Source organism: Rhamphochromis longiceps, linkage group LG5 (assembly GCF_057381845.1).
Source record: "Rhamphochromis longiceps isolate RC_006_pf linkage group LG5, R_longiceps_female_GT1.1, whole genome shotgun sequence".
In the NCBI taxonomy this organism is placed as follows: domain Eukaryota; kingdom Metazoa; phylum Chordata; class Actinopteri; order Cichliformes; family Cichlidae; genus Rhamphochromis; species Rhamphochromis longiceps.
The window spans coordinates 29,547,580-29,575,461 of record NC_140561.1 but is presented as its reverse complement, the minus strand read 5'-3'; the positions used below and the strand labels follow the sequence as shown (position 1 = coordinate 29,575,461).

At 41.2% G+C, this 27,882-nt stretch overlaps 2 protein-coding genes and 1 pseudogene across 2 annotated transcripts in view; 2 read left to right on the top strand and 1 right to left on the bottom strand.

Annotated features, from left to right (window-relative positions):
* grip2b (glutamate receptor interacting protein 2b) overlaps window positions 1-27,882 on the top strand; it is a 293,179-nt gene that overhangs the window by 68,454 nt on the left and 196,843 nt on the right. The gene's annotated exons all lie outside the window — the stretch shown is intronic.
* LOC146670293 (uncharacterized) lies at window positions 3,500-4,575 on the top strand. Its single transcript, XM_085408060.1, has 4 exons — window positions 3,500-3,586; window positions 3,775-4,176; window positions 4,333-4,457; window positions 4,539-4,575. Exons 1-4 carry the CDS (start codon window positions 3,500-3,502, stop codon window positions 4,573-4,575), a joined length of 651 nt encoding a protein of 216 aa, XP_085264186.1.
* LOC146670292 (uncharacterized) lies at window positions 20,200-22,222 on the bottom strand (annotated as a pseudogene).

Below are 27,882 nucleotides of genomic sequence, written 5' to 3'. Positions count from 1 at the left end.
AACAGGCCAGGTGGGCTCTGTTTTTCACTCGTTTCCACTTCTCAATCACCTACAGACCCGGTTCCCGAAACGTCAAACCTGATGCCCTCTCCCATCATTTCTCCGCTGCTGAAGACAAGGTGGATCCGGACCCCATCCTGCCGGTTTCCTGTACTATCGGAGCCATCACCTGGGAGATTGAGGCGGCTATCCAGGAGGCCCAAGAAACTGAACCGGATCAGGGAGGGGGGCCCACCCAAAGGCTCTATGTGTCATGATCCTGGGTCCTTTTGACCCAGCGTTTTGTGTTTTCTCTTCGCGATTTTGGTTCTGTTCTCTAATTGGTGTTTACCCTGTTCCCCCCGTGTGTTCCTGTTTTATTGTGAAGGTCTGCGTCTTATGTGAGTGTTTTCAGTTTGCCTCCCTGGTCTCGTCATGTTAATCACTCCCAGCTGTGTCTCCCACCTGTGTGTAATCTCCCTGTGTTCTCTGAGTGTATTTAAGTTGTATTTTCTGTCTTGGTAATGGCTGGTTCGTCTGTGTTGTTTCCCCTTGGTCTCCCTGCGTCTTCCCGTATGTATTTCTCCGGACCTCCCTGCATCCTCATTCTGGTTTGTCTTCTTAGTTTACCCAGTTTAGGTCTCCAGTTTCATGTTTTGTCGCCACCGCTGTTTGTACTTACCCACCACTGTAAATAAACACTCACCTGCACCAGAGGTGCTGCCTTTTTGGTCCTTTCCTACAATCCCACACGGCTTGCCTCCGGCAATCCGTGACAGTACGAACCAGCCACCATGGACCCTGCAGCAGTAAATCCGTCCGAGGAGCTCTGGGACGACGTTACATATAACGTGGAGATTCTCCTCGGGCTGTGGCTTGAAAACCCTCCAGAGGAGCTTCGCCGCGCCGTGGAAAGTCGGCTACAACGGCTCTTTTCCGGCCTGCCATGGCTCCTAACTTCGCTTCCTCCGACCATGCAGGCTTTTCTCCGGCTCACACCCCACCTTCTCTCAGCCACTCCTGCCTCGCTGCCCGACTCGCCGGATGTGGTCTTGCCCGGCCCGTCGGAGCCATCTGCGGGGAAGAAACGCCGATCGCGCCGCGGGCGCGCCACCCCACAGCCCGACGTTCGGACTTCTAATTCGCTGGCTGTGGTGAGTGAGGACTCTGTGTCGGTTCCAGACTTTGTGACTGTTCATTCAGGGGCTGTGTTTTGTGTGGCGGATGTCAACGCGAGCTGCTTATCGCCTGTGCAGCTACCGGCAGCTCAGTTAGCTCAGTTAGCTCCCCCGCAGCCTCTCTCAGCTCAGTTAGCTCCCCCGCAGCCTCTCTCAGCTCAGTTAGCTCCCCCGCAGCCTCTCTCAGCTCAGTTAGCTCCCCCGCAGCCTCTTTCAGCTCAGTTAGCTCCCCCGCAGCCTCTTTCAGCTCAGTTAGCTCCCCCGCAGCCACCCTCAGCTCAGTTAGCTCCCCCGCAGCCTCTCTCAGTTCAGTTTCCAGAGCCTCCCTCAGTTCAGTTTCCAGAGCCTGCCTCAGTTCAGTTTCCAGAGCCTGCCTCAGTTCAGTTTCCAGAGCCTCCCTCAGTTCAGTTTCCAGAGCCTCCCTCAGTTCAGTTTCCAGTGCCGCCTGTAGCGCAGGCCCCAGTAGCTCCAGTGCCGCCTGTAGCGCAGGCCCCAGTAGCTCCAGTGCCGCCTGTAGCGCAGGCCCCAGTAGCTCCAGTGCCGCCTGTAGCGCAGGCCCCAGTAGCTCCAGTGCCCCCGCTACCCGTAGCTCTGGCTCCAGTATCATCGGCTTCACTCATTCACTCCGTGCAGGGAGAAAGTTTAATTTCACCTCAAGGTGCTTTTCATGGTTCAGCCGCCATTGGCACAGTTTGCCGCTCCAGGGCCTCCCCAGAGGCTAGGTCTCAGTCCCCAGCTGATTCTGGACCCCTGAAGTCTAAGCAGCTACATGAGAACTGCGCCATATCAGCATTGCCTGTGCAGAGCCCGTGCTCAGTGCATTGCCAGTTGCCTTCGTGTTTGCCAGAGGACTCCATGACTGCTGGCTTAGTGATGACTTCTGCTGGAGGGTCCGAGGGACCGCTCCGGCCTTCGTCTCGTGTCTCCGCTGGAGGGTCCGACGGACCGCTCCGGCCTTTGTTTCCTGTTTCCGCTGGAGGGTCCAAGGGACCGCTCCGGCCTTTGTCTCCTGTTTCAGCTGGGGGGCCCGAGGTGCCCGTCCAGCAGCCTTCCTCGTCAGCTGGTGGTTCCGGAGAACCACACCAGCCTCATGCCACGTCAGCTGGAGGGCCCGAGGAGCCCGTCCAGCAGCCTTCCTCGTCAGCTGGTGGTTCCGGAGAACCACGCCAGCCTCATGCCTCGTCGGCTGGAGGGTCCGAGGGGCCCGTTCAGCCTCCTGTCTCCGCTGGAGGGTCCGAGGGGCCCGTTCAGCCTCCTGTCTCCGCTGGAGGGTCCGAGGAGCCCGTCCAGCCCCCTGCTGCAGCTTCGTCATCCTCGTCTGGTCCAGCTTCGTCAACCTCGCCTGGTCCAGCTTCATCATCCTCGCCTGGTCCAGCTTCATCCGAGTCATCATCCTCGTCTGGTCCAGCTTCATCCGTGTCTTCACCCTCGTCTGGTCCAGCTTCGTCCGTGTCTTCACCCTCGCCCGGTCCGGCCTCTGCCTGTGCTTCGCCCGGTCCGGCCTCTGCAGCCTCGCCTGGTCCGGATCGCCATCGCCTGAGTGGCCGCCGTTGCCTTCCGCACGGCTGGCCCCCGGACCGCCGTCGCCTGAGTGGCCGCCGTTGCCTTCCGCACGGCCGGCCCCCGGACCGCCGACGCCTGAGTGGCCGCCGTTGCCTTCCGCAAGGCCGGCCCCCCGAACTGTGTCCACGTCGCCGCCGTTGCCGTCCGCACGGTCGGCCCCCCGAACTGTGTCCACGTCGCTGCCGTTGCCGTCCCCGGCCGGCCCCCCGAACTGTTTTGGACTCCTGTGCTGTCGGCCCCCCGGCCGGCCCCCTGAACTGTTTTGGACTCCTGTGCTGTCGGCCCCCTAAGCTCTTCTGTTTTGAACTCTGTTTTTTCCTGTGTTCTGGTGTGCTTCGTTTCTTTTGGTTTTGGACTCGTTTTTTTGTTTTTGTCTTTTTGCCTTCTGGTGCTCCGGTTTTGTTTTGCTTCGGGCCCTCCTTCCTGGGCCCCCGCCGCCCGCCCTGGTCGGGTTGTTTTCTGTTTTTTCTGGCTGTTTTGTTTCTTGTTGGGCTGTCTGGGGCCAGCCTTTGAGGGGGGGGTACTGTCATGATCCTGGGTCCTTTTGACCCAGCGTTTTGTGTTTTCTCTTCGCGATTTTGGTTCTGTTCTCTAATTGGTGTTTACCCTGTTCCCCCCCGTGTGTTCCTGTTTTATTGTGAAGGTCTGCGTCTTATGTGAGTGTTTTCAGTTTGCCTCCCTGGTCTCGTCATGTTAATCACTCCCAGCTGTGTCTCCCACCTGTGTGTAATCTCCCTGTGTTCTCTGAGTGTATTTAAGTTGTATTTTCTGTCTTGGTAATGGCTGGTTCGTCTGTGTTGTTTCCCCTTGGTCTCCCTGCGTCTTCCCGTATGTATTTCTCCGGACCTCCCTGCATCCTCATTCTGGTTTGTCTTCTTAGTTTACCCAGTTTAGGTCTCCAGTTTCATGTTTTGTCGCCACCGCTGTTTGTACTTACCCACCACTGTAAATAAACACTCACCTGCACCAGAGCTGCTGCCTTTTTGGTCCTTTCCTACAATCCCACACGGCTTGCCTCCGGCAATCCGTGACACTATGTTCCTCACTCCGTCAGGTCCCAGGTTCTGCAGTGGGCCCACACAGCCCGGTTCACCTGCCATCCAGGTATTCATCGCACCATCAAATTTCTCCAACGGTACTTCTGGTGGCCCTCACTCACCCAAGGAAGCTAAAGCTTCCTCACAATATGAGAATCCATGATGTCTTCCATGTTACACAAATAAAACCGGTCCGGTCCAGTCCTCTGTGCCCTCCTTCCAGGCCCCCTCCTCCCGCCCGGCTCGTGGATGGGTTGCCAGCACACTCCATCACTCGCATCATGGACTCACGGCGCCGGGGGCGTGGCTGTCAGTACCTGGTGGACTGGGCAGGCTATGGCGTGGAGGAACGCTCCTGGGTCCCGTTCTGGATAAGAACATGGTTCGGGAGTTTCACCGCCTGCATCCGGACAAGCCTGGTGGGTTGCCGGAAGGCTCCTGTTGAGGGGGGGGGGGTACTGTCATGGTCCCCGCACCTCGCGACATGACGTTGTTTTGTTTATTCTCTCTCTCGCCTCTGCTCTCTCTTTCTCTCTCGCTCTCTCCCGCTCTCTCTTTCTCCTGCCGGGGCACAGCTCAGTGCGGGCTCCCGCCCCTGGCCCACGGACCTGGGGATGATCAGCACACCTGCCGCTGATTATGAATTAGAGTGCTACTTAAGATGGCGGACCTGCTCTACTCGTCGCTGGATCGTTGAGCCGTCAGTCGTCCTGCAACCTGCAAGTTTAATTCGTGAGTCCGCCTGAACCTGGAAACTAACTGATTATCTGTATGTGTGTAGATTCCCCCTGGACCCGTTCCCTGTGCACTGTGACTGAGTGTGAGCCTGAATGGTGGTGGAGAGAAGAGGAGCTGTTTGTGTTTAAGGAAGCCGTGTGGAAATCTTCCCCCTTGGACTCCTGCCCCTTTCACTCCTGGACCCTGGAACCCCGGCCCCTTTTCCCCAAACACCTTTGTGTATATATATATTTCACTGTGGAGAGCACTGTAAATAAATTCACTCTTGTTGGAGGGGGTTTGTGGAGGGGTTTGTGGTCTGCTTCGCTAGCCTTGACAAGAACTTTTTTTTCCCTGTGAAGTGACGTGACTTAACTGTAAATCTTAAACACAGATTTTTTTTGATTTTTTTTAAGTAATTTTCAGGTCTGCTACATAATATTCATCACTTTTATTTCTGAGGGGGGTGAAAAATGAAATTGCTTTCCATGGTCAAAGAAATTGTTTTTACTTTTTCCGTCCCTGGGGCCCAAACTAAAATAGGCAGAGGAGCTTCTATGCCCTCTGCTCAGTCTGTAGCAAATACAAAGGCAAAGGATTTTGCAATTGAAAAGCTGAAAACTTTCTTTTGTTCCATCCATCATTTTATTGTTTTACTTTTCTGCAGTCAAAATGTTTTCAATCATTTTGGCCCATAACATGTTACTCTTTGCCAATATACTGCTATTGTGTTTTCCACTTAATAAAACCTGTTTCTGTAGACTAAATTTAGAGGCAAAATGTCCTACATTCATCTTTTTCGTATATTTTCTTCTTATTGTTATTATTTCTAGGATATTGTGCAATATAGATGTTATATAGCCTACTTGTGTTTAAAGAGCTGGAAAATCTGAACAGTGATCACATGCAAAGAATACAATCAACTACAAAGAAACACAGTTCCTGAGTTCTGATCTTCCTTGGATTTTCCTCATAGCTTAGTCTAGTGGTTTATTGTGTTCTGTCATGGTTTGGTTGTGTATCTTGTGGATTTGAACCTAAATCCAGGACTCAGTAGAAAGGACATAGACTAATAATTCAGCTTTAACACTGTCAGCTCAAAGAGAATACAGAAAGTCCAAAACCTTTTTTGAAGCGGAGAATCTGAATACCAGAAATCTTATAAAACTTGGGGAAAGGTGACACACAGCAATGAAGGATGACATGACAATGGAAAAGGGGAGAGTAAGACAAAATATACACACACAAGATAATGAGGGCAGCGGTAACATGTGGGAACACGACTGAAGACAACTAACACAAAGAGAGAAGAAAAACTCCACATAAAAAAGGGAACAATCATCAGTAAAATATAACAGAAGAGAGACACAATTGAATGGGGAGACAAGATTAACTTGAAACAACTAAAAAGGGCAATAAGACAGAAAAAAAGGCAAATACAGAGAAAAAACTGGAGAAACAGAATAGGAACACAAAAAACAAGATCAACTGAATGAACCCAGGCATATCTGGAAGTGAAGCCGAGAACTGAAGGCACAAAATAACACCATAAGCAAATTATGCAACACATCAGGAATTAAACAAGACAGCAGTCAGCTTCTGAATACTATGTAATGTGTTTGTATATTTGTGTTCCTTTAGGGCAAATTAATAGAGTAATAACAATAACTGCAGTTTTGTGTTAACAAAGAGACCCAAAGTCAGACCACAAGAGACACCTAAAGACACATTAAAACAACTCGTGAAGAAGAATTGCAATATTTTTGAAATGGAGACTAGAGAGAAGGGTAATGGGAAATTAGAATGAACCACCAGATTTGAATTTAATATTTGTTAAATATATGGACAAGATTTTTGTAGAGTTTTGTTTTGTTTTCAGTATCCAATGTAGCTTCCAAATGACAGTCTGAGCAGTGTATTTCTACTGGCTCCAGACTGCTTCAACAGTTTCCAAGCCCTGTCGCTATCACTGACAGAGATTGAGTACTTGGACTTTGCTTTGGCCTCTGAATGAGTCCACTGACTGCTTTTGTGAATGAACTCTCTGAGAGAGAGAGAGAGAGAGAGAGAGAGAGAGAGAGAGAGAGAGAGAGTATGTGTGTGTGTGTGTGTGTGTGTGTGTGGGGGGGGGGGGGGGGGGTGCAAGGACGGGTTGTACATTGTGAGGAAATTGAGAGGAAAGAAGGCTGGAGAGAGTAAAAGAAAGCTCTTATTGATTTTGCCCAACCAATAAGTTCATTTCAACAAAACCATGATAAGAAGACGTGTGTGACACATTGTATTTCTGTGTGAAAGAGATATAGATGTATGAATGCAGGGATAAAGGATCGAGAAACAGAGAAATAATACTACTTCTTTTACAATAATATACGGATATCTTATAACTTGGATTTTCCACTCATCATTAACAAAGACATGCCTTGATCTGTTCTAAGACCTCTAGTTTTTGAATTGTTGATTTTATAACTCAGTTCATTAGTCAGTATTCTATGTTTATTCTTAGGTTACTCTTCATTTGTAATCCTTTCGAAGCTGAGTCTAATTATGTATAGTAATCAAGCATTTTGAGTTAATTTAGTATCACTATTAGGTCCTTGTGTTAGGTGTTTTCTCGACGTTGCTATTTCCTGTTTTATTTTGGGACCAACCTGTTCTTAGTCTCTGGCATTTATTGTTACTTCCTCTCTGCCTTGTTTGTGTCACTCCCCCCCCGTATTTTGTCTCTCTGATTAGTATCTGTGTTAATTTAAATAGCTTCAATTGTCCTTTGCTGTCTGTTGCAGTGTACTGTTTGCCAACAGTTTGGTTTCTGTTGTGTGTTTTCTGTTGGATTTATGGACTTTTTTATCAGTTACCTGTTGGACTTGTTGGACTTGTGGCTTGCCAAAATAAAGGTTTGTTTCTCTCCTTTGAGTCTGCATTTGTGTCCACCTTTACACACAAACAGTTTTCCAGTGAATGCCTAGCCTCAATAGATGCACTGCAGTGTAAGTAAAGACTCCTCTTCTATATGGAGACATTATGATTGACGAAATCACATTATTTTCACATATGCACACCGTTTATACATTAGTAAATGCTCTTTAACCTGCCCTGGAATATCGCCTGTTTATTAGATCTGAAATAGAATGATTTTGAATAGTGTCCCAACAGATCTAGTGGAAATGTCCAGATTGTTTGTAAACAGCTGCTGTAATAATTTGTTACGAAGCCTCAAAGCCAGCAGAGGGAGAAGGCTCGGGCAAACTGGTGGACACAGGAGACCTTTTAATTTCCTGTGACTAACCAGCAATGAATTGTTTGTATGCATGTCCTTCAATTTCATCCATAATAACAAAGCTATCAGATCAAAATACACATATTGTGTAACTCTGACTTGAAACAGTTTGGGGGCACTGACAAATGGAGTTGCTGTGCTGATATGAAAAATTATTCTTCTTCAAACATGAAATTGATGATTCTTGCACAAAAATTACATTTCCTGCAATGGTCAACAATTCACCCCTGTACCCACAGTTAATTGTCAGATGGTAATGTGGACAGACCAATAAATCAAAAGCTTCTATGATCAACAGCTTTCATTACAGGCCTCTTAGACTCAGCTGCAAACAACAGCAGTGTAATTTGGCATCCGTCATGTCAACCACATCACCTGCAAAAAAAGGGACTATAGACCTCCAGAACATTAAATTATTAACAGAATCAGTAACAAAGGGCAGCTCTGGTGGAGTCCAACATGCACCAGAAATTAGTCTAACATATTTCTGGAAATCCAAACTAAAATCTTACTACTGTTGTACAGCTACTAAAAAGGCCATAAGAATGGGGCTGATACCCCATACTCCAATCCATGGAGGTCCACCTCACAACTTACAGGTCTTCAAGGATCTGTCCCTAACATCTTGGAGCCAGAAACCACAGTACAACTTCAGCATTCTAATGGACACCATGCATCTATGGGTCAGGGCTGTTTTGGCAGTTTTAGCACTGTTCAAACAGTGTTTAAACTCCAGTCTCCTGATTGAATTGAGGTTTTTGCATTTGTGCCGAACCCCCAGGTTCAGTGCATTCTAATGTGCACCTCAATTGTTTAACAAATTCTTATGTGAATCACTTGAGATGTGGGAACAAGCAACCAATATAATTGTTCAATTGGAGCATTTACTTTGGTGTTGAATTGACCATTGTCTATCGCAGTCCTCTTGAAATACAAGGTATTTTTTTCTGGTTGTGTTTTTATTCATACAGGCAGTGACTGCGACAGAATCAACTGCTGGAAGATTTGTTGTACAAAGATTTATTGCTGTTCACAATTATCTATTATACATTTTTCAGCTATTCATATATCTTATGTCAATGGTCATACCTGTTTCCATTATGTGGAAGAAAGCACAGATATATTCCCATTTACAGTACAAGTACCTGCAATAATGACACTGGCTAATGGAGTGGAAAGCTTCCTGTGCACTAAGAGCTTCTCTCCAGGTTAATGAGGTGTGTGTGTGTGTGTGTGTGTGTGTGTGTGTGTGTGTGTGTGTGTGTGTGTGTGTGTGTGTGTGTGTGTGTTCAAGGGAACAAGTTAAATTCTTCCATCCTCAGGGAATAAATTAAGATAAGAACAGGCTGTTGTTTTAGAAGGATGCATTATGCTATGTGTATTATTGCTGTTTTTAGCTGTTGCAAGGAGGTAGCAAAAGGACAATAGAGTAAGAAGAGGGCAGCAATGGACCTAGGGTAAGAAATCACAAAGCCTTAATGAAGTATGCTATGAATAAAGTATCCATCAGTTTATCATGTCAGCATTTCCTTGGTGTCACTCATCCCTGTGCCAGGCATACTGTGCAATAAACTGAACAGTCACTGTGTTGATAAACCCTAATTTTAACTCTGCATTAACTAATTTCAGAGAGGGGAGTCAAAAATGCTGACTAGCCTGGACCATGGTGTGGTACCAGATGACTGGTTCATTTTCTGGCAGACCATTCAGCTTGAGCAGTTTTATCTAGTGTTTTAATGTGCTATTTGCTAAAACAGTAGTCTTGATGCCGATTGCCATATGCAAATGAAGGTCAGATTTACTAATTTAGGCAAATTAAAGTGCGGGCATAATCTCAAAATTTTTATTTATTTATTTATTTTTTTGCCTGTCCTGTTTGGTTCTTTAGCAATCAGAATTATTGTCTGGAGGCCAAGAAAGATGCCCAACGGATTGACTTTACCGAGTGGATTGGTCCATTTGATTGACCTTTGTTATTATTATTTATTTTATTTTATGTTAATATAGACAGGACAGACATGACTGGGGATAAGATAGAAAGAAAGAAAGAAAGAAAGAAAGAAAGAAAGAAAGAAAGAAAGAAAGAAAGAAAGAAAGAAAGAAAGAAAGAAAAACAGAGGGGAAGAGGGACAGTGAGAGAAGACACTAAAAATAATCCACTGGATTACCTGTTGAAAGGGGGAAAAAAAAGAAAAGCAAAAAGAGACCACCACAATAAAGACAACACCACAGCAATAACCTAGATAAGTATAAGTAACAGTAAATACTAAATATTGAATGGTATTGTGCAGCACCCAAGACCGACAGCGCACAATGTGCTTTGAGGTAGCAGCCAAGAAAGACATAGTTTGTGTCTGTGAGCACCCGTGTGCACACCAAAATTCAAAAAATTTTTGAGTCTGGACTACTGAGAAAAGACATATAGAAGACATAGTGTTTTTATTGTGTACTGACTCCTGTCTAGAAATGTGACCAAAAACATGCTAATTTATTACCAATATTTTTGCAATTACTTATTGTCAGCCAATTAAATATGTGACCCTCCCATCTCTGGACAGCTAACAAAGCTGGCTAAATGACAACAGCTGGTTATAGCCTAGCATTATGCCAGCTAACGGTAAACTCGAGTGTCCAAAAAAAAACAAACCCATGGGCAGAAATCTGTGCCATCAGAAACTGAATTTGAATTGCTCAGATTGAATCTGAATTGCAACTTGAATAAATGCTTTTGAAAACTGAATTTGAATTAGTCTAATTTGAAATTGAATTTATGGTTTGAAAATGATCATCACTAAATTGAAATTGTTTAGTGATGATCATTTTCAAACCATAAATTCAATTTCAAATTAGACTAATTCAAATTCAGTTTTCAAAAGCATTTATTCAAGTTACAATTCAGATTCAATCTGAGCAATTCAAATTCAAATTTAACTTATTCAAATTCAGTTTCTGATGGCACAGATTTCTGCCCATAAAAACCTTCCCCTCTGACAAACAGTGTGATTACATTATCATATCATATGAGAGTTTATTCACTAAGACTTAGAGTCCAACAAAGTTAGGTCCATTTCAAAGGCAGTTTCACTAACAACACCGAACAGCAGCTAACAGAGGCTAACAGCAGCTAACAGTGACAGACACAGCAGAGCTAACCACAGTTAAGCATATCCTCAACAACTCACGTCAGTATGGCTGTTATCAGTCAGAACTGAGTTTCCCACACTCACTGACCTATATTGCACTCCTTTCACAAGGTCTTACAGCATCTTCTGGAGTAAATAAAGGTGGATGCTTCTCACCTAGCATTAACAGCTTACAGCCTTCCACAGATAAGAAAAAACTCCATAGCGATCCAGATTGAGTCAAAATTGTAAACAGAAACGTGGTGCCGGGCCTGTTATTCAGTACAGTCTAAATTTAACGTTTTTGATGACTAAAGCGTGTTTGTCATAAAGCAGCCACTGTAGCTAGGATTATACACTTGAACTTGGAGGGATAAGAAACCAGAACTCAACTGACTGCAATCTACTGACATCTAGTGGTGAAAGATTTTGTACACTCAACAAGTCAAACCTAAAAATGTTAGATCCCGAAAAACAAAATCCTACACATTTTCAAAAAAGCCAGTCCCAAATTCTTGTGTACATGTCTTTCAGTCAAAACAAACAGACAAAAAAGATGCACCGGTGCATCATAGATCTTGTCTAGTATTGTCCTGTGTATCTATTATCCAGACATATGATTAAAAAGCAGCAAGCTTGAAGCCTGGTGCAGATATTCAGCAAGACCATCTGAATTACATTATTTGGAGATGTTTATTGAAAATTCCTAATCGAAATTGAATACAAGAAAACTACAAATGACTACACATATAAAATTACTTTACATGAGAAAGACCTTTTTATTTTGTAATGTCCAGGAAACACTACAAAATATTCTTATTATTTGAATTGTGATAACTGGCTCCAAGCTGGGTTAAAAAACTAATCATGTTAGACTGGTCGATGTTAACTCAGTTGATTAGCACAGGTTTGGAATCAAGGAACTGAAACTGCAGTCTTAAGAATGCATTTTCAGTTTGCTCACTGAAAAATGTGATGGGAGATAATCTCATCCTTGGATATAATGAGCTGATTCTTACTGAAAAATGGTATCTGCTTGAAAGATTCCACCTGTTTTCAAAGCTTTTGCTTATTTTCAAATTAGTTTCAATGTAAATGATATTATATTGACATTAATAATATTTGGTTTCCTAGATTAGATTTTTAAAAGTCAAAATACAGGCAAAGCTCAATCAGAAAAATGTCACAGTATCCTCATACAAAGCCTATTCTGATAAAACAGCAAGCTATCTTGCAGCACAGAACAAATGACTACTGAAAGACATTTTTTCAGGTCTGCTGAGTTCATTGAATTTCAGTCACAAATCCACTCCCACAAGTATCTCTTCGATCACAGTCTGTGTTCTACTGATACAGGAAAAGAAACTTTACTGCTGAAGCTATTCCACATTTCTTTGGATGGTTGTGCTGGTCAGTTAAGGATAACTTATTTTTTATTGCAGACACATTCCTCGCTATATGTCTTAACATTTGTGTTAAACATTTGGAGGAGACATTATCTTATTATTATTATTATCTAATGAGGTATAATTATGTCAGAATGATGGTGGTGTGTTTAATCCAGTAGTCAAATATGTTGTAAATAAGTTGAATTGCTTGAATTGCTTCAGCTTTGATATTTTTGTATTCATAGCGTACATGTGCATGTTTGTGTTTAAAGCTCTCTACCATCAGTGAAAGCTGCTGTAAACAGCTGTGCATTTGGTCTCAGGTGGACTGAGTAGTGGTTGCCAGGCTCTCCATCTATCCCCAGGGAGCCCCATTTCTTTATACTGTGGAAAGTGGGTTGGAGAATGAGTGTGTGCTTTCTATACATGTTTGCTTTTCTGCATAGTTCTCACAGTGGTTCTGATTGTTTACACAGTTTTTTTGCTTTATTTATTTATTGATTTATTTTTTCAGCACGGTCAGGGTTCACGGGGTGGCTAATTGGGCTTCTGTTCATAAGCAGCAAGCGTTGAACATGGCTGGAAGGTAACAATGGTCTGGGTTTTCAAAAAGAAAGAAGGGAAAAAAATTCTCCCAGCATGCTATGAATGTACCAGTCCACATAGATTACTAGCTGGAGGAGTGTATTGTCATAGTAGAGGAGATTTGAAGGCAGTTGCAATGTAAGGTGCAGTCATAAGAATCTGGATTCAGTAGATAAGGCTTATACTGTTAAACATGAAATAGTTTTTGTGAAATGTAACAGTCTCTTCAACTTGACAATCCCATAAAAGAAAATGCAAAAAAGAGTAATTCTCTTACCTTTGCCACTGTTTATCTGTAACAAAATTCTGAAGTAGTAATTTTCATACCTTTTTCAGCTTGTATCAGTAATTAAAATGTTTATACTCGACTTTTAATCAAGAAAATTGAAGCATGCCATGTATTTTAGGAAACATGATTGATTATGAGGTGCAAAGTTTGATGATTAGATTTTAAAGGTTCAAACTAGTTTCGTTTTTGCAAATAATTACGTTTTTTGGTTTTGGCCCTGAATAGCACCTTGAGACAAAAGGTTCAGGAGACAGAGGCCAAGACTGCTCAGAGTGCAAGAGGTTCAAAAGGTGGGAGTCATTCAAATAGTGAAAGGGAACTGTGTGAAGCAGCAGCCTTTAGGCTGAACATACAACAGGGCAGTAAATGTGCAACCGCCTTTGCTGCAGTGTTTGGAGAGTGGAGTCAGACAAGTGTAAAAGGATAATAGGCAGACATTAATAATTTAATAAATGGGGAGACATGAGTAAGGGATGATGAATCAGTTTTTTATGGGACCAAGCTCAAAGAGGCTAAACAGCTAAAAAGGGTAAAAACCAAACAAAAATATGGATAAAAAAGGTACTGGACAAAAGGGACACAAGTGTTTATTCCTGATTCCCCAAAGAGGAGCAGTTAGAAATAGTCACAGAAGTTTTGCAAGTAACTACATTAAAAAAATGGGTATAGTTCTTACAGACTCTGACTGAAACCTTGAAATATTTTTGAGGAACATTTCCATGTGATTTGCTGAACTTAAAAATATATAGAAAATTGTAAAATGTATTTTTTAATGCTTTGATCCTTGTTTTATTTTTCTCCAATGCCAAAGGCAAGTGTTGACTTTAGGCAACAACACACACACTTACTTTAGACAATATTTACAAGCACCAGAATAAAAATCAAATGCACTTCAAAGTCATATCACTTCACACAGGCTAGTACAGAATATTTTGGAAAAATATGAATGAGAGTTGTAGATTCTGAACAAGTTGCATTCCAGCTGAATGTTGACAAAATGTGTTATCATTTACTTTATGCAATGTTTAAACAGTTTTTTAGTGTTGTTTTACTATCTGTTGTTTTTTCTCTCTCTTAGCTCTTTTTTTCTGTATTTTCCTCTGAGAAAGACAAGTAAACAACATCTAGAGTTGTGGCACTAGTAACTGTTGTAATGGTGAGAGAAGATGAGGTGCATCACCACAAGAGGGCACCACCATCATATACTATGTAACTAGGCAGTTACAGAACTGAAGTTGGTTACTCCAAGTGAAATGACATAGATGGAAAAGGTTAAGTCAAGGAAAGATGAAAAATGAAAACAGCAAAACTAGGGGCTGAGAGGCAAAGTTAGAGAACAGTAAGTGGATTCATTAACCTGATTCTCACTTAAACCCTAAAATTTCTTAAACTTAACAAAACAAAAGGACCCGATAAATCAAAGTTGTCTTTGTTGTGCAAAGTACCACCACTTTCAAAAATATTATCCTTCGAAGAATAAATCACTTATGCCATTGCTGTTCAGAAAATTCAACTTCATTTCTTAAAATGTCCCCATTTAGCCAGATTTGCTTATTCTTCCTCTAAACCTGTGCTCACCTGAACAAATGTATTCACTTTTTGAAAAATCCAACCACGTTGAAGCATTGTCTTTTATTTCCTCAAATGTCCCTGCTTTATGAAATCCTTACACTTGAATAGTGAATAATGAAACTTAAATTGGTTCTCATAGAGCTGGGAGGACTTGGAGAGTGCATACAGAACCTGAATTGGGCACTGTAATGAATTCAAATGTGCCCAGTGCACTGTAAATAAATGAAATAGAAATAAATGGTCAGACAATAAAATTAGCAGCATACTGAACATTTTTGCATGGTTGTATATATGTGTGGCGTGACAGTCTATAACATTTCCTTTTGCTTGATTTTGCCATCTCTCTTCATATGTGTCTCTCTTTATCTTCCACTCTCTACTTAGACCTCAAAAAAAGAAATTCATCATATTTTCATTACACCATTCTTGAAGCTTCTCTACCTGCCAAGTTCCATTATTATTTTTTCACCTGTTTTTGTTATTCTCTGTTTTTCCCCGTGTAACCAGAACAAGTCCATTGGGTGTTTTGTGTATTCATACAAAGACACCACATTCCATCAGCTGTCACTGTTGGCTGGTACCCCAATGGATTTTGAGGTACATTTGCAACTAAATTCTGTCTAACACAATATTTAACTACGCTTCTTGTGCAAGTATTTTTGGTTTGCAGCACAGGGTCAAAGGGTGCTGAACCATATGCACAATTTTGAAATTTCCTTTTTGTTCCACTGTTAAACAAAATTTGTGCAGATAATTTTTAGGCCAAGCCTGTGGTGAAATTAAGGTATAGAATCCTCAGTTTTACATTTGAAGCTTTTGAATGCAACAATCAAAATATTTGATCCACCAAATCTAAATTTGGTACATGGAGCCCCATGTCAACAAAACACATAAAAATTCCCAAATTGACCACAAGAGAAAGGGTCCTGCCTGAAGACTCATTCATAGTTTGCATTAAACACACACACACGCATGCACACGCACACACACACGCACATATCCTGGACATAATTCAATAAGATTTTTTTTCTCCACTCTAAATTCGATGGTGTTCCAAAAAATTCCTGACCACAGGAAATCTGGATGCCGTCCCACTTGATGCCGAGCAATCACCACACGGCAGGGGTTCAATTCAAGTGAAGGAACAAGGCTGTAGTTAAATGGCAAAAACTCACAGTCACAATGGTGAGGCTGAATGGAAGGTGCTAAAGTGATCATCTATATTTTTGTGAGCGTATGATTGCATGTGAATAAAAGTAGTTGAGTTTTCAAGGGGGCGGGTGAAGTGAGCCAAGACCTGGTGTGTGATCATCATCACCATGGGACAGCAAAAAGAGTGCACAGCTTATTAATGGGATCCCCACAGGAGGGAGAATTGATCACAGTGCCAGCTGGAGGTTCCTCAAAGCAGTTATGAGTGGAGAGAGTGAATGAGAGAGGGATACTGATGTGGAAAGAAATACTGTAAGATAAAGAGGAAAAAACACAAGTGCTGGCAATGATCCCTGAAAGGGGAAAATAAATCAATAACAATTGTAAAATTGTGCATATGTCCAAATGGAAATCAGCAATTTCTGAGATACATTTGTCCAAGATGTCTAATCAGGTGTCATGTAGATATCAGAGTATATGATATTATCATAAAAATGACCTAATCTTATACAAATTCATTCTGTATGCTACTTCTCAAAGACAGTTTATTATCACTTCACATATATCTTACAGAACACGGTGACCATGTGTACTATGACAAAAACGATACTGGCCCTTCTCGAGAAATGCTAATTTGTCCCCCATGTTAAAAATGAATCATGGTAAATATTTTGAATATTCAGCATCCTATTCAATTTAGTACTAATTCAGTAATAATGGTAAAATTGAATTGAATTCTTTGGTTTTATAGGATATACTGTAGGGGGAAATACTTGATCCCCTGCTAAATTTGTAAGGTTGCTCACTCTCATAGCAATGAACAGTTTCAAATTTTTATTGTAGTGTCATTTTAGTGAGGAGAGACAAAATATCAACCGAAAATGAAGAAAAATAAATGACATAAAGGTTATAAATTAATTTGTATGTCATTTGATCCCCTACAACCCAACTAGAATTCTGGCTCTCACAGGTTGGATGTGTGGCTCTGTGGCACACAAATTGTAATTAATCAATCAATTACAGATACTCCTCAGCCCACCTCATTAAGTGTATAAAGCACACCTGACCAATGAGTCAATTTCTTCCATTCCAATCTCTCCAACACTGTGGGCAAGACCATAAAGCTTTCAAAGGATGCCACGGAGAAGATTGTATCACAAGGCTGGAATGGGCTACAAGACCATCAGTAAAAAGCTGGGTGAGAAGGTGACAACTGTCGGTGTCATTTTTTTGGAAATGGAAGAAATATAGAATGACCATCAATCGTTCCATGAAAGACCTTGTCTCATGGGAGGAGGATGTTTTCCCAGTGAACATAAATAATTCAGAGATTTAGGAGAAAGTGCTGTGATCAGCTGAAACCAAAATCAAGTTCTTTGGCATCAACTAAACCAGCCATGCTTGGACCAAGAAAAGTGCTAAGTATGAACAAAAGAACACCATTCCCAAATTCAGGTGCAGAGGTGGAAACATTATGCTTTCACGCTGTTTTCTTGCTGAGGGTACAGGAAGGCTTCATCACATCGAAGGCCTAATTAACAGTTCCTTGTACCATTAAAATCCCAGAGAACCTCCTTCCCTCAGCCAGAACACTGAAGATAGGTCTATCAGCATAGCAGTGACCCAAAATATACCACCAAAGCAACAAAGGAGTGGCTAAAGAAGGAGGACAAGGATGTCATGGAGTGACCCGGCGAGTCACACCAAGAACACACAACAAAAAGTCATGCTCCTGTGTAAGAGACACACACAGGCGCACACTTACACACTAAAAGTCCTTAGGTCGTTGTGTTAAGTAATTAGCCTGTACAACAACGCAGCACAGAGTTAATTGGAAAGCCTATCACCTCCTGCAAGCTTTGCAGATATTGTTCTCTCTCTCTCTCTCTCTCTCTCTCTCTCTCTCTCTCTCTCTCTCTCTCTCTCTCTCACGTGCACACACACACGCGCACACACATAGATGTTTTCATTCTGCTCACTCTTAAGGAAAAAATAAACTTGTAAACCTGGTGCAGTAAAATTAAACAAACCAAAAAAGGGAAAATTCAATTTGAATTTCCCAGTGAATTGGAAAAAGAATTACTTGGTTTTTGGTTTTAAATTTGCATTTTATACAGGCATTAGCCATTGCTGCAATCATTCATTCCTAATCTCATAAGGTAAGGTGGATATTTGGTTTGGAAAAGCCTGAAGTTAGAGGCTGCCTTTGTATTTTCCAAACAAAAATCTACAATTAACTTTTTGTATGACAACAACTTCAAGTCTTTTCAAACTTTCAGTCAATGAGGCTTCAGCCTTAGGCTTCCCAAACAGTTCAAAGCTGCTTTTCTATGATGTTTTTCTTTTGAGAGTTTGGAAAGTTCCTGAGTCATTCTGTATTAGGTTGCAAATATGTAACCTCAAAACCTCAAACCAGTTAGATGGAATGCAGTTGTATAAGTTTTCGTTAAAAAATATTTTTAATTGTTTGCTTTGAACTTTTAATGGAATCACAAGTAATTTTGCCCTAAATCAAGTTAAAATTAAACTAGCATTAAATGGTTCATTTTGGTACTATTTCACACTCATGTCTCCTGAGGCGCCTCCACAGTACAAACACAGTCATGAATCACACATGCACTTACAAAAATCCTGATATTTTGCACTTTGTCATGATCACACTAAAATTAAATTGAGAAGTCATTCTTCAAACACCAAATTTTCATCTCAGGCTTGATGTGTCTCGTGTGAATATAGTCAAAATCGTCTTTCACCTTTGTCAAGTTGACCTAGCTTTATTACTCATCTTTAAAATAATAATAAAAAATCAAACAAATTACAATATAAATCATAATATTTAGGTTTCCAACTACAGCCCAAAGGCTTGGATATTATGTTAATATGTGATTCTAAATTCTTATTTTAGGTGGAAGTGGGAGTGTTTTACAGGCAAAACCCCCTTGAAAAAATTCCAAAGTTGAGCCACCCTGAAATGAATGGATTAAAATATTCATGTTATTTTATAGTCATTAAGACATGGTATATTAAGAGACATGATATAATTATAGTTGGATATAATTTCTTTTTGTCAGTTGTGGTTTACTCTTCAGTATATACTGCACATTATTATTGTACAGTCAGTGATTAAGCCTACTTGCTATTCATATGTTTTCACAGTATAAATTAGAATACCTTATGTATGTAATTATGTAATAATGTAACAAGTCCTCAAGCCAACACAACTATATATGACATTATTACTGTCAGTAAAAATGTTCTTGAAATGACAATAATATTTTAGGACCAATTATGTCTTGCTAAAATACATATTTGGTATATGGTATTTGATGCAGTACAAAATTAAAATGTGTAGGCCTATTAAATTTATAAAAATGGTTAATAGCAAAAGATTACTCTATATACGTACTTGCTGCAAGTGTTAGAAAAGACACAAAAAGAGGGAAAATAGAGAAAAAAGTTGGCCTGAAAATCCTATTTTAGTCCAGCAAGAAATAACATTGTAATGCTTTGGGTAGCCCAGACTTGATGAGTTTGGCAGTGAAACACTATGAAACTGGCAAGCAGTACAGCCCCTTTAATAACTTTAGTGTGTTATCATCAGGTTGGAAGCATACCAACAACAAGCATAATAAATATATGAAATTCAATTTTACATGTGCAGATCTTTACATTAATTGTTTCATTGTCATTATATACAGTGAGGAACATAAGTATTTGAACACTCTGTGATTTTGGAAGTTCTCCCACTTAGAAATCATGGAGGGGTCCGAAAGTCACATTGTAGGTGCATTCCCTCTGTGAGAGACAGCATTTAAAAAACAATTCAGGAAATTACATTGTATGATTTTTAAAGAATTTATTTGTATTGCACTGCTGTACGTAAGTATTTGAACACCTGAGAAGATCAGTGTTAATATTTGGTACAGAAGCCTTTATTTGCAATCACAGAGGTTCAAACATTTCCTGTAGTTTTTGACCAGGTTTGCACACACTGCAACAGGGATTTTAGCCCACTCTTCCACACAGATATCCTCTAGATCTGTCAGCTTTCGGGGCTGTAGCTGACTGTCCCCCACCCTCTTCGCCTAGCTTTCATGCGGGGACGTAACAAACACGGAGTTTCATCTCCCTCCAAAGATTTTCTGTTGGATTTAGGTCTGGAGACTGGCTAGACCACTCCAGAACCTTGATATGCTTCTTACGGAGCCACTCCTTGGTTATCCTGGCTGTGTGCTTTGGGTCATTGTCATGTTGGAAGACCCAGCCATGACCCATCTTCCATGCTCTGACTGATGGAAGGATGTTGTTGCTCACAATGAATGACCCCATTCATCCTGTCCTTAATACAGTGCAGTCATCCTGTCATCTTCGCAGAAAAGCACCCCCAAAGCATGATGTTTCCACCCCCATGCTACACAGTAGGGATGGTTTTTCTTGGGATGCAACTCATCCTTCTTTTTCCTCCAAACAGGGCAAGTGAAGTTTAGTCCAAAAAGTTCTATTTTGGTCTCATCTGACCACATGATTTTCTCCCACACCTCCTCTGGATCATCCAGATGGTCACTGGCAAACTTCAGATGGGCCTGGACATGTGATGATTTGAGCAGGGGAACCCTCCGTTAGGGTTGCCAACTCCCTGAAAAATAAATAAGGGACACCTCGTGGCCAGGGCCGGGCAACCCAGTTCACCCTTCCCAGTGTGGTGAATTTTGTAGCTCTTTTTTTTGTGTGTGAAATTATTTTTTAACCATTTGACTTGAATTTGATTTAAGCAGATGCATATTCTTTGTGATATGACCATATGGGAAACAAATGATCATTTAGCCATTTATTTTTAGCTCAAAATGACAACATTAACACAGTAAAACAGGTCTCTTTCTTAAACAGAAGCCTGTCATGCTTAACTTTTGAGAATATAAGTAAATCTTTCTTTAAAAGAACTCTGTCCTGCTTAACTTAAAATTATATAAATTAATAGAAAACAATAGAACGAAAAATATTCTTGTAACAGTGCACATATAGTGCATTTAGTACAATTGGCTTCAGTTGAGGTATTATTTCAGCTTTTCTAATGCTAATCAGCTGCTCCTGTTTGTAAACCCACTTGTTCCCATGATTACGCATCATAACTCATCATCATTATTAATCTATGTATTACTTTTATGTATTAGTCATCAATTTGTTGTAATCATCTATCCTTGCAGTTGTTTATTACACAAAATAAATAATATTATCACACTTCTGGCCACATAGCGCTGATAGCGACAGATTTTCTGTTATAATCTTCATTTTATGGAGGCACAGTGTGAGCACTCAGGTCGCATCAGAGCATCAGGCGGTATAGTGTGAGACCCTGCATCGTGACCTACCAACTTCTAACCCCTGCGAGTCAATCGTGCAGTTTGAGCAAGAGCTGAATAACGTGACTGCCATGCAGACACTGTGCGACAGTACACCTTGTGCGATCTGCCAGGCAGACACTGTCGCACAAGGTGTACTGTCGTCCAAGACTTGCAACGCAGTGTCGGCGTTTGTTTCCCTGTTGGCCATGCTTGTTGTTGTGGTCATCTGTTGTCTTCCGGTAAGCGACCTTTCCTCGACCAATGAGATGAGCGTTAATCTGAATTGTCATACTCGAATTGTCATAAGTGTGCTGTCAGCTCATTGGTCACAAAGCAGGAGAGGGGCTGGGAATTATGTTTTCAAACAAAGCGTTAATTCCATAAACATTTATAGACTACTTTTGATTCTCACTGTATTACGGGACAAAGTGCGTCCTTTATTAGCTCAATACGGGACATGTACTTTTGTTTCTAAATACAGGACAATTCCGTTTTTTAAGGGACTGTTGGCAACCCTACCCTCCGTGCAATGCATAATTTGAGACCATGGTAAATGGTAAATGGCCTGTATTTGTATAGCGCTTTACTAGTCCCTAAGGACCCCAAAGCGCTTTACACATTCAGTCATCCACCCATTCACACCCACATTCACACACTAGTGATGGCAAGCTACATTGTAGCCACAGCCACCATGACAGCATAGTGCTCTACTGACAGTGACCTTTAAAACTGTGGTCCCAGCTCTCGTCATGTCATTGACCAGCTCCTCCCATGTAGTTTTGGGCTGATTCCTCACCTTTCTTATCATCAGTGATACCCCATGAGGTGAGATCTTGCATGGAGCCCCAGACCAAGGGAGACTGACAGTCGTCTTTAGCCTCTTCCATTTTCTAACAATTGCTCCAACAGCTGATCTATTTTCACCAAGCTGCTTGGCAATTGCCCCGTAGCCCTTTCCAACCTTGTGGAGGTCCACAATTTTGTCTCTGATGTATTTTGACAGCTCTGTGGTCTTGCCCATGGTAGTAGTTGGAGTCTGACTGACTGTGGGGTGGACAGGTGTCTTGAAAGAGCTCAGACAGGTGCTACTAATTTAGATAAGAGTAGAGGTGGACTTTTCAAAAGGCATAGTAACAGGTCTTTGAGAGCCAGAATTCTTGCTGATTGACAGGTGTTCAAATACTTATGTGCAGCAGTGCAATACAAATAAATTATTTAAAAATCATACATTGTGATTTCCTGAATTGTTTTTTAAATGCTGTATCTCACACTATCTCTCACTTATTTCTGAGTGAGAGATAGATAGCCTAGTTTACATTTGACCTCCCTGGATAAAGGTCAGGTTTGAGTATGTCCTGTCACAGCATGTCTTTATGACTCTCTGTCAAATTTTAACCCAGTCAATTTATTTTGTCGTTGGTGAATAAGAGCTTATTGGACTGGCCATTAACAATACAAAGGTATACTTACATACATACACACACACAGTATACTGTAGGTATACAAAACTATACACAGAACAGGACATGGACATGCCCATGAAATTGAGATGAGCTACAGATTCCAGTGAAATTGGAGGCAAGCAGAATTAATCCTGCCTCCAGGGACAATAGAAGATAGAAGAAGAAGAATCCTTTAATTGTCCCACAAGGGGAAATTTGGTTATAGCCAACTGCATCCACAAGTAAAAGTAATGTAAAAGATGGATGCAAACCATAGACAGTATAAAACATTACCCACTGATTTCTAAGCTCATGTTTTGAAGCCCGGAGAGGGGCGTTTCTGCTGTCACCATCTGACTGTGGAGTGAAGGGTGAAGTCTGACCTTTAGATCACTTGCTGATTGCCTTGTGATTGGCAAGCCAATAGCCAGTGAGCAAGCAGAAATTAACATGACTAATCCTCATTTTTGAAACAAGGCATGGTACTAAGACTTACAAAATAGATATTTTTTATTCAGTATGACACAAAATGAATGTCTATAACACCTAAGCAAAGACTCTTAGTGATCCCGTACGTGTCAGGAGTATCAGAACAGTTAAGACGCATTTTTTTCTAAACACCGCGTGTCTTTTAAACCCCAAAACATGCTGCACCAAAAATTGGTCCACCCCAAGGATCGGGTCCCCCGACACAAACAGAGTAACACAGTGTACGCTGTTAAGTGCCAGGAGGATTGACAGGACTTATACATCGGGGAAACCAAACAACCTCTGGCGAAGTGAATGGCACAACACAGAAGAGCTGCCTCATCAGGCCAGGACTCTGCAGTCTATTTACACCTACAGGGCATGGGACATTTTTTCAATGATGAGGATTTACACATTCTGGACAGGGAGGAGCGCTGGTCTGAACGGGTAGTCAAGGAGGCCATTTACGTGAAAAGGGAAAGACCATCTCTGAATCGAGGAGGGGGTCTAAGGGTATACCTTTGACCATCTTACAATGCTGTGATTACAGCCATTCCCCAACTCTCTGTGAATGGTACTCATGGCTATAGATCAGTGGTCTTTGATCAATAATCAGTGGTTGTTGACCAATGGTCAATCAAGGAACTCACCTCACAGCCCCTTGTTCATTCAGTGGGCTGGTTTCAGTTATTGTACAAATGTACTGTTTAAAGATTTGGGGAAACCTGCAGTCAGCTGAGACTGAAGAAGTCTCTTGGATCAGTGACAAAACATTTCTCCCATTGAAAATGCTACATCCAGATGAACAGAATCAGCCTTTTGGGAATGCCTATAACAATTAACTCAGCAGCAATGTGTTTACAGAGGTCAAGAAAGACAGCCTTTTCTCTTTTGACTTATATAGGACTAGAAATGTTTTTTGCAACTGTATGGCGTCTTTCATATAGAATACAGGCCTTAAAGTTTCTGGCACCACATATGGTTTCCTTCATTGTTCTGCTGCAGCTTGTTGTTGTCACATCAGATTTGGATATAGGAGTTAATGTTGCCTGGGTCAGTTCCTTGGTTCTTTGGGTTCCTTGAGACATTCCTGTTCTGCTTTTGCAATATGATGGTTTAGTATGTTATAATAAATACTCTCTCTCTTTCTCTCTCTCTCTCATACACACACACAAACACATATATACATATATACACATGCAGCAATATGTTGCATGTGCACTGCATGCCATTCACAAGACTGAGCTATCCATTCAGTAGAATTAATCCACCCATTTGCATTTCTTGACTATATGACTCACCCTTTGGGTATTCAGTGAGTGTGTGCATGTATATGTGTGTGTGCCTGTATGTGTATGTGCACAAGAGTTCTGCGGTATGTGACAGGCAACTTAACATTATCTCTGCTGCACACACCACTCTGCTCATTTTGTGACCCATTTTATACTAGTTACACACTCCTGTTACCCATGACAACGCATGGCTCAAAAACATGTCACACAAAGAGTTAGTGAGTACACCTTCAGTAAAGTAAAATAAAGTGTTTTGAGAGGTATTTGCATGCTTATTTAATATGGTTATTTAGGATGTTCCCAGATGAGCATTGAAATACAGTATGTGTTCCTGAATGAGATGTTTGAATGAGCAAGAAATGAAAATTTATATGTATTCACTGAAGTTTGTTAGCTTGTTTTTGAATCAAGGATAAGCTCAAAAATGTGTAACATACTTATCTGTCTTCCAACATGTGCAGCAGAACAACAGAAACCCACAAGATCCAACATGCATACAGATGAGTCACATATAGAAGATTATTCACTAGTATTCACGGCCATGATTCACTAGTTATAAAATATGACTATTCAAGAGTGTTCTCCTACATTGCCCTCAAATTTTAAGGGTTAACTTAACCCCACTAACTGCATTTCTTTGGACTGTGGGAGGAAGCTGGAGTACCCACGCCAACACAGGGAGAACATGCAAACTCCACACAGAAAGACCCTGGCCTGGTGGTGGAATTGAACTCAGGACCATCTTGGGATGAGGCAACGGTGCTAGCCACCTTGCCAACTTGCTGTCTATGTTAAGGGTATGTCTAGAAATTATGCGATAAATGCTGCAGCGAGAGAACTGGCGGGGCTAGAAGGACAGACCATATTTCTCTTGTATTTGTTTCTTTTCACTCGCTACCTGTTACAGAATTCAACTTGTTGTCTGTACCGTTACATTCAAGGTGTTGAATAATCAAGCCACATCATATCATAAAGATAGTACCGCATTGTTCCAGGAGAGTTCTTCGCTCTTAGACTGCATGCTTGCTTGTGGTATTTCTTAAAGGAGAATGGGTGGCAGAGCTTGAGATTTGAGCTGATTGCTGCCCCTCCCTGAGCCTGGTTCTGGCAGACTTTCCTTCCTGTTAATATGAGCATCACTTGATGACAATAGGAAGGAAAAACTCCCTTTTAACAGGAAGGAAAGTCTGATGACTCTCTATGACATAGAGAGTCATCTGATTGTTAGAATTTTCTCTTGTAGGGTCTTTGCTCTACAATATAAAGTGTGTTGAGGTGACAGTTTTGGTGATTTGATGTGATACAAAATGAAATTGAATTTAATTAAATGTAAATGACACAGCAAGTAGTTGTAATCATGTCAACCTCTTTGTGTAAAAGGCTTAACTTCTTTGAGTTTTAATATTAGAAGGAAGCCCTATTATTGATCAGATGAAATGTAATAGGTGGCTTTGATCTACACTTTACAAGTGTTCTCAAAGTTTTGATGACTGAGTGCCAGTTTACAGAGCCAGCAGATCAGTGAGGGCCTCACACATATAATACACACATCAGACACATTTTAATATTTTTTTTATGTGTCTATTCAGAGAATATCCATTTCCGGGTGGCAATTTTCATTTTTGTACTGGTCCATAATTGGGAGGAAGTAGTTCTCTTTACGCCGGCTGTATTTATTAATGTTTAAAAAGTTTTGTGTGATGTGAAAAGAAGGGCAAAAATTTAATGGAAACGTTCTCTTGGTCTCACACAATAACATAGTGTGACATAAATTGTGCATTCAATAGTGCATTCTTTTCTTTACTTTGAGGCAGCAGAAAATATAACCTCCAGGCCAATGACAGCCTGAAAGTTGTTCTTTGAGAACTCTGGCTAGGGAGACTTGTTCAAGTAAAGCAAACTGCTGCCATGATTCACTAGTTATAAATATGACTGTGGCTGAAGTTTCCAGTAGAACATTGTTTTCTAAGCAGCACTTTCAAAGTTAGAAACATGACATCTGAAGAATGTGAAAATGTCAGAAGTCAAATTGGTATTCTAAGCAAAGAGGGACTCTCAGCATCAAATTATAGCTAGAGTGAAGGTCTGAACTCAAGGTCTAAGTGGGTAGTGCATGACTCTTGAAACACTTTAAAATGCTACTTTGAGCAAGTGAAGGAGAAGGAGCACTCCATTCTTGTGATACCGTCTGGTTTGCATTTTAATGGAGCAATGTTGCAGTAGGACAGTGACTTTACTGGTACAGTTGGTTTAATGGGAATGACAATCATGTCTTTTTTATTAGACCGAGTAAGAAGCTGGTTTAGTTATGAAAAGATACCACAATGTGGCAACTGATAGCTGGATAATATCTTGACAAAACAACCAATGAAAAAACCTCAGTAATATCAGTCAATAATATAGCTATACATGTTTGAAATTGCTATAAAAGTGTGGCAATAACTATGACTACTAAGGTCTCATTAAGAAGATGATAAGAATGTTAGGTTATTTTTCAAAGTTGCAAACTTTATTAGTTTGGGTAAGGCTACAAAATGAAAATTAAAAACTTTAACAGAAACTAGATTGACAGACTTTAACATGAAATTAGATTAGGATGATCAAGTCTTGTTAAGGTGCATGCTTGTTCTCTGTCGCAACACACTAGAACTTTGCTCATGAAGCACATAGCAGGATATGGTCTCCTTCAGACATGTTTGTACAGCTTTTTTATATTGCTTCAATACAGTACCAATGGGTCTCTGCATGCCATATTAAAACTGTATACGAAAATGTATTACCCCGACCTTCTCCTCATCATCTATTTTTCAACATTGTTTCTTAGAATCTGTTTTCCATCTTTTTCTTTTTTTAAAAAATCAAATCCCTAAAAAAGAGGTTTGTCAGTCAAACTGAAAACAGGAGCAAACAGACATTTCTGGAACATGGCCTTGTTTGTACGTTCACAATGTTTTACAGTCTGTGTGTGTGTGAACTTGTGTGTGTGTGTGTGTGTGTGTGCGCTTGTGTTTGTGAGTATGTTCATTTTCTTGGAGCCAGAAGATCTTCAAAAAATTTCCAAGGAAATATTCCCCATGCTGTATGTGTTTGTGTATGCAAACCAAGAAGACTTAAATGTGCAATGGAGAGAAAGTGTTTGCACTGCAGTTCTCGATAATTTGTTCTCCTTCCCTGTTTTTCCCTCCCTCGTTCTACCTTCTTTACTTTCCTATTCCTCTTCCAACTCATTTTAAATTCCCACCATCTCTCTCTTTAACTCAGTTCCTCTCTTTGTGAAAAAATACCTGTAGTGAAATGTGTGGTCATGTGTATCTGTGACTAATCGTGATGCAGTGCAGAGGTAGACTCTTGCACAAGTCACCTCAGCTCTGACTTGACTTATCAGTGCTGCAAATGCTATAAAACAGACACGTGTAGAATTACAACTCTATGTATTTGTCAAGAGTCTCAGAAGTTTTACTTCAGTCTATACTGGAGAT

What these genes read in the sequence shown, in the direction of transcription:
- LOC146670293 (XM_085408060.1), top strand. Translation starts at nt 3,500, where the DNA reads ATGGCTGGTTCGTCTGTGTTGTTTCCCCTTGGTCTCCCTGCGTCTTCC. An exon ending in CTCCCTGCATCCTCATTCTG is followed by an intron (nt 3,587 to 3,774) that starts GTTTGTCTTCTT and finishes TCACTCCGTCAG; the next exon opens with GTCCCAGGTTCTGCAGTGGG. An exon ending in CGTCGCTGGATCGTTGAGCC is followed by an intron (nt 4,458 to 4,538) that starts GTCAGTCGTCCT and finishes GTATGTGTGTAG; the next exon opens with ATTCCCCCTGGACCCGTTCC.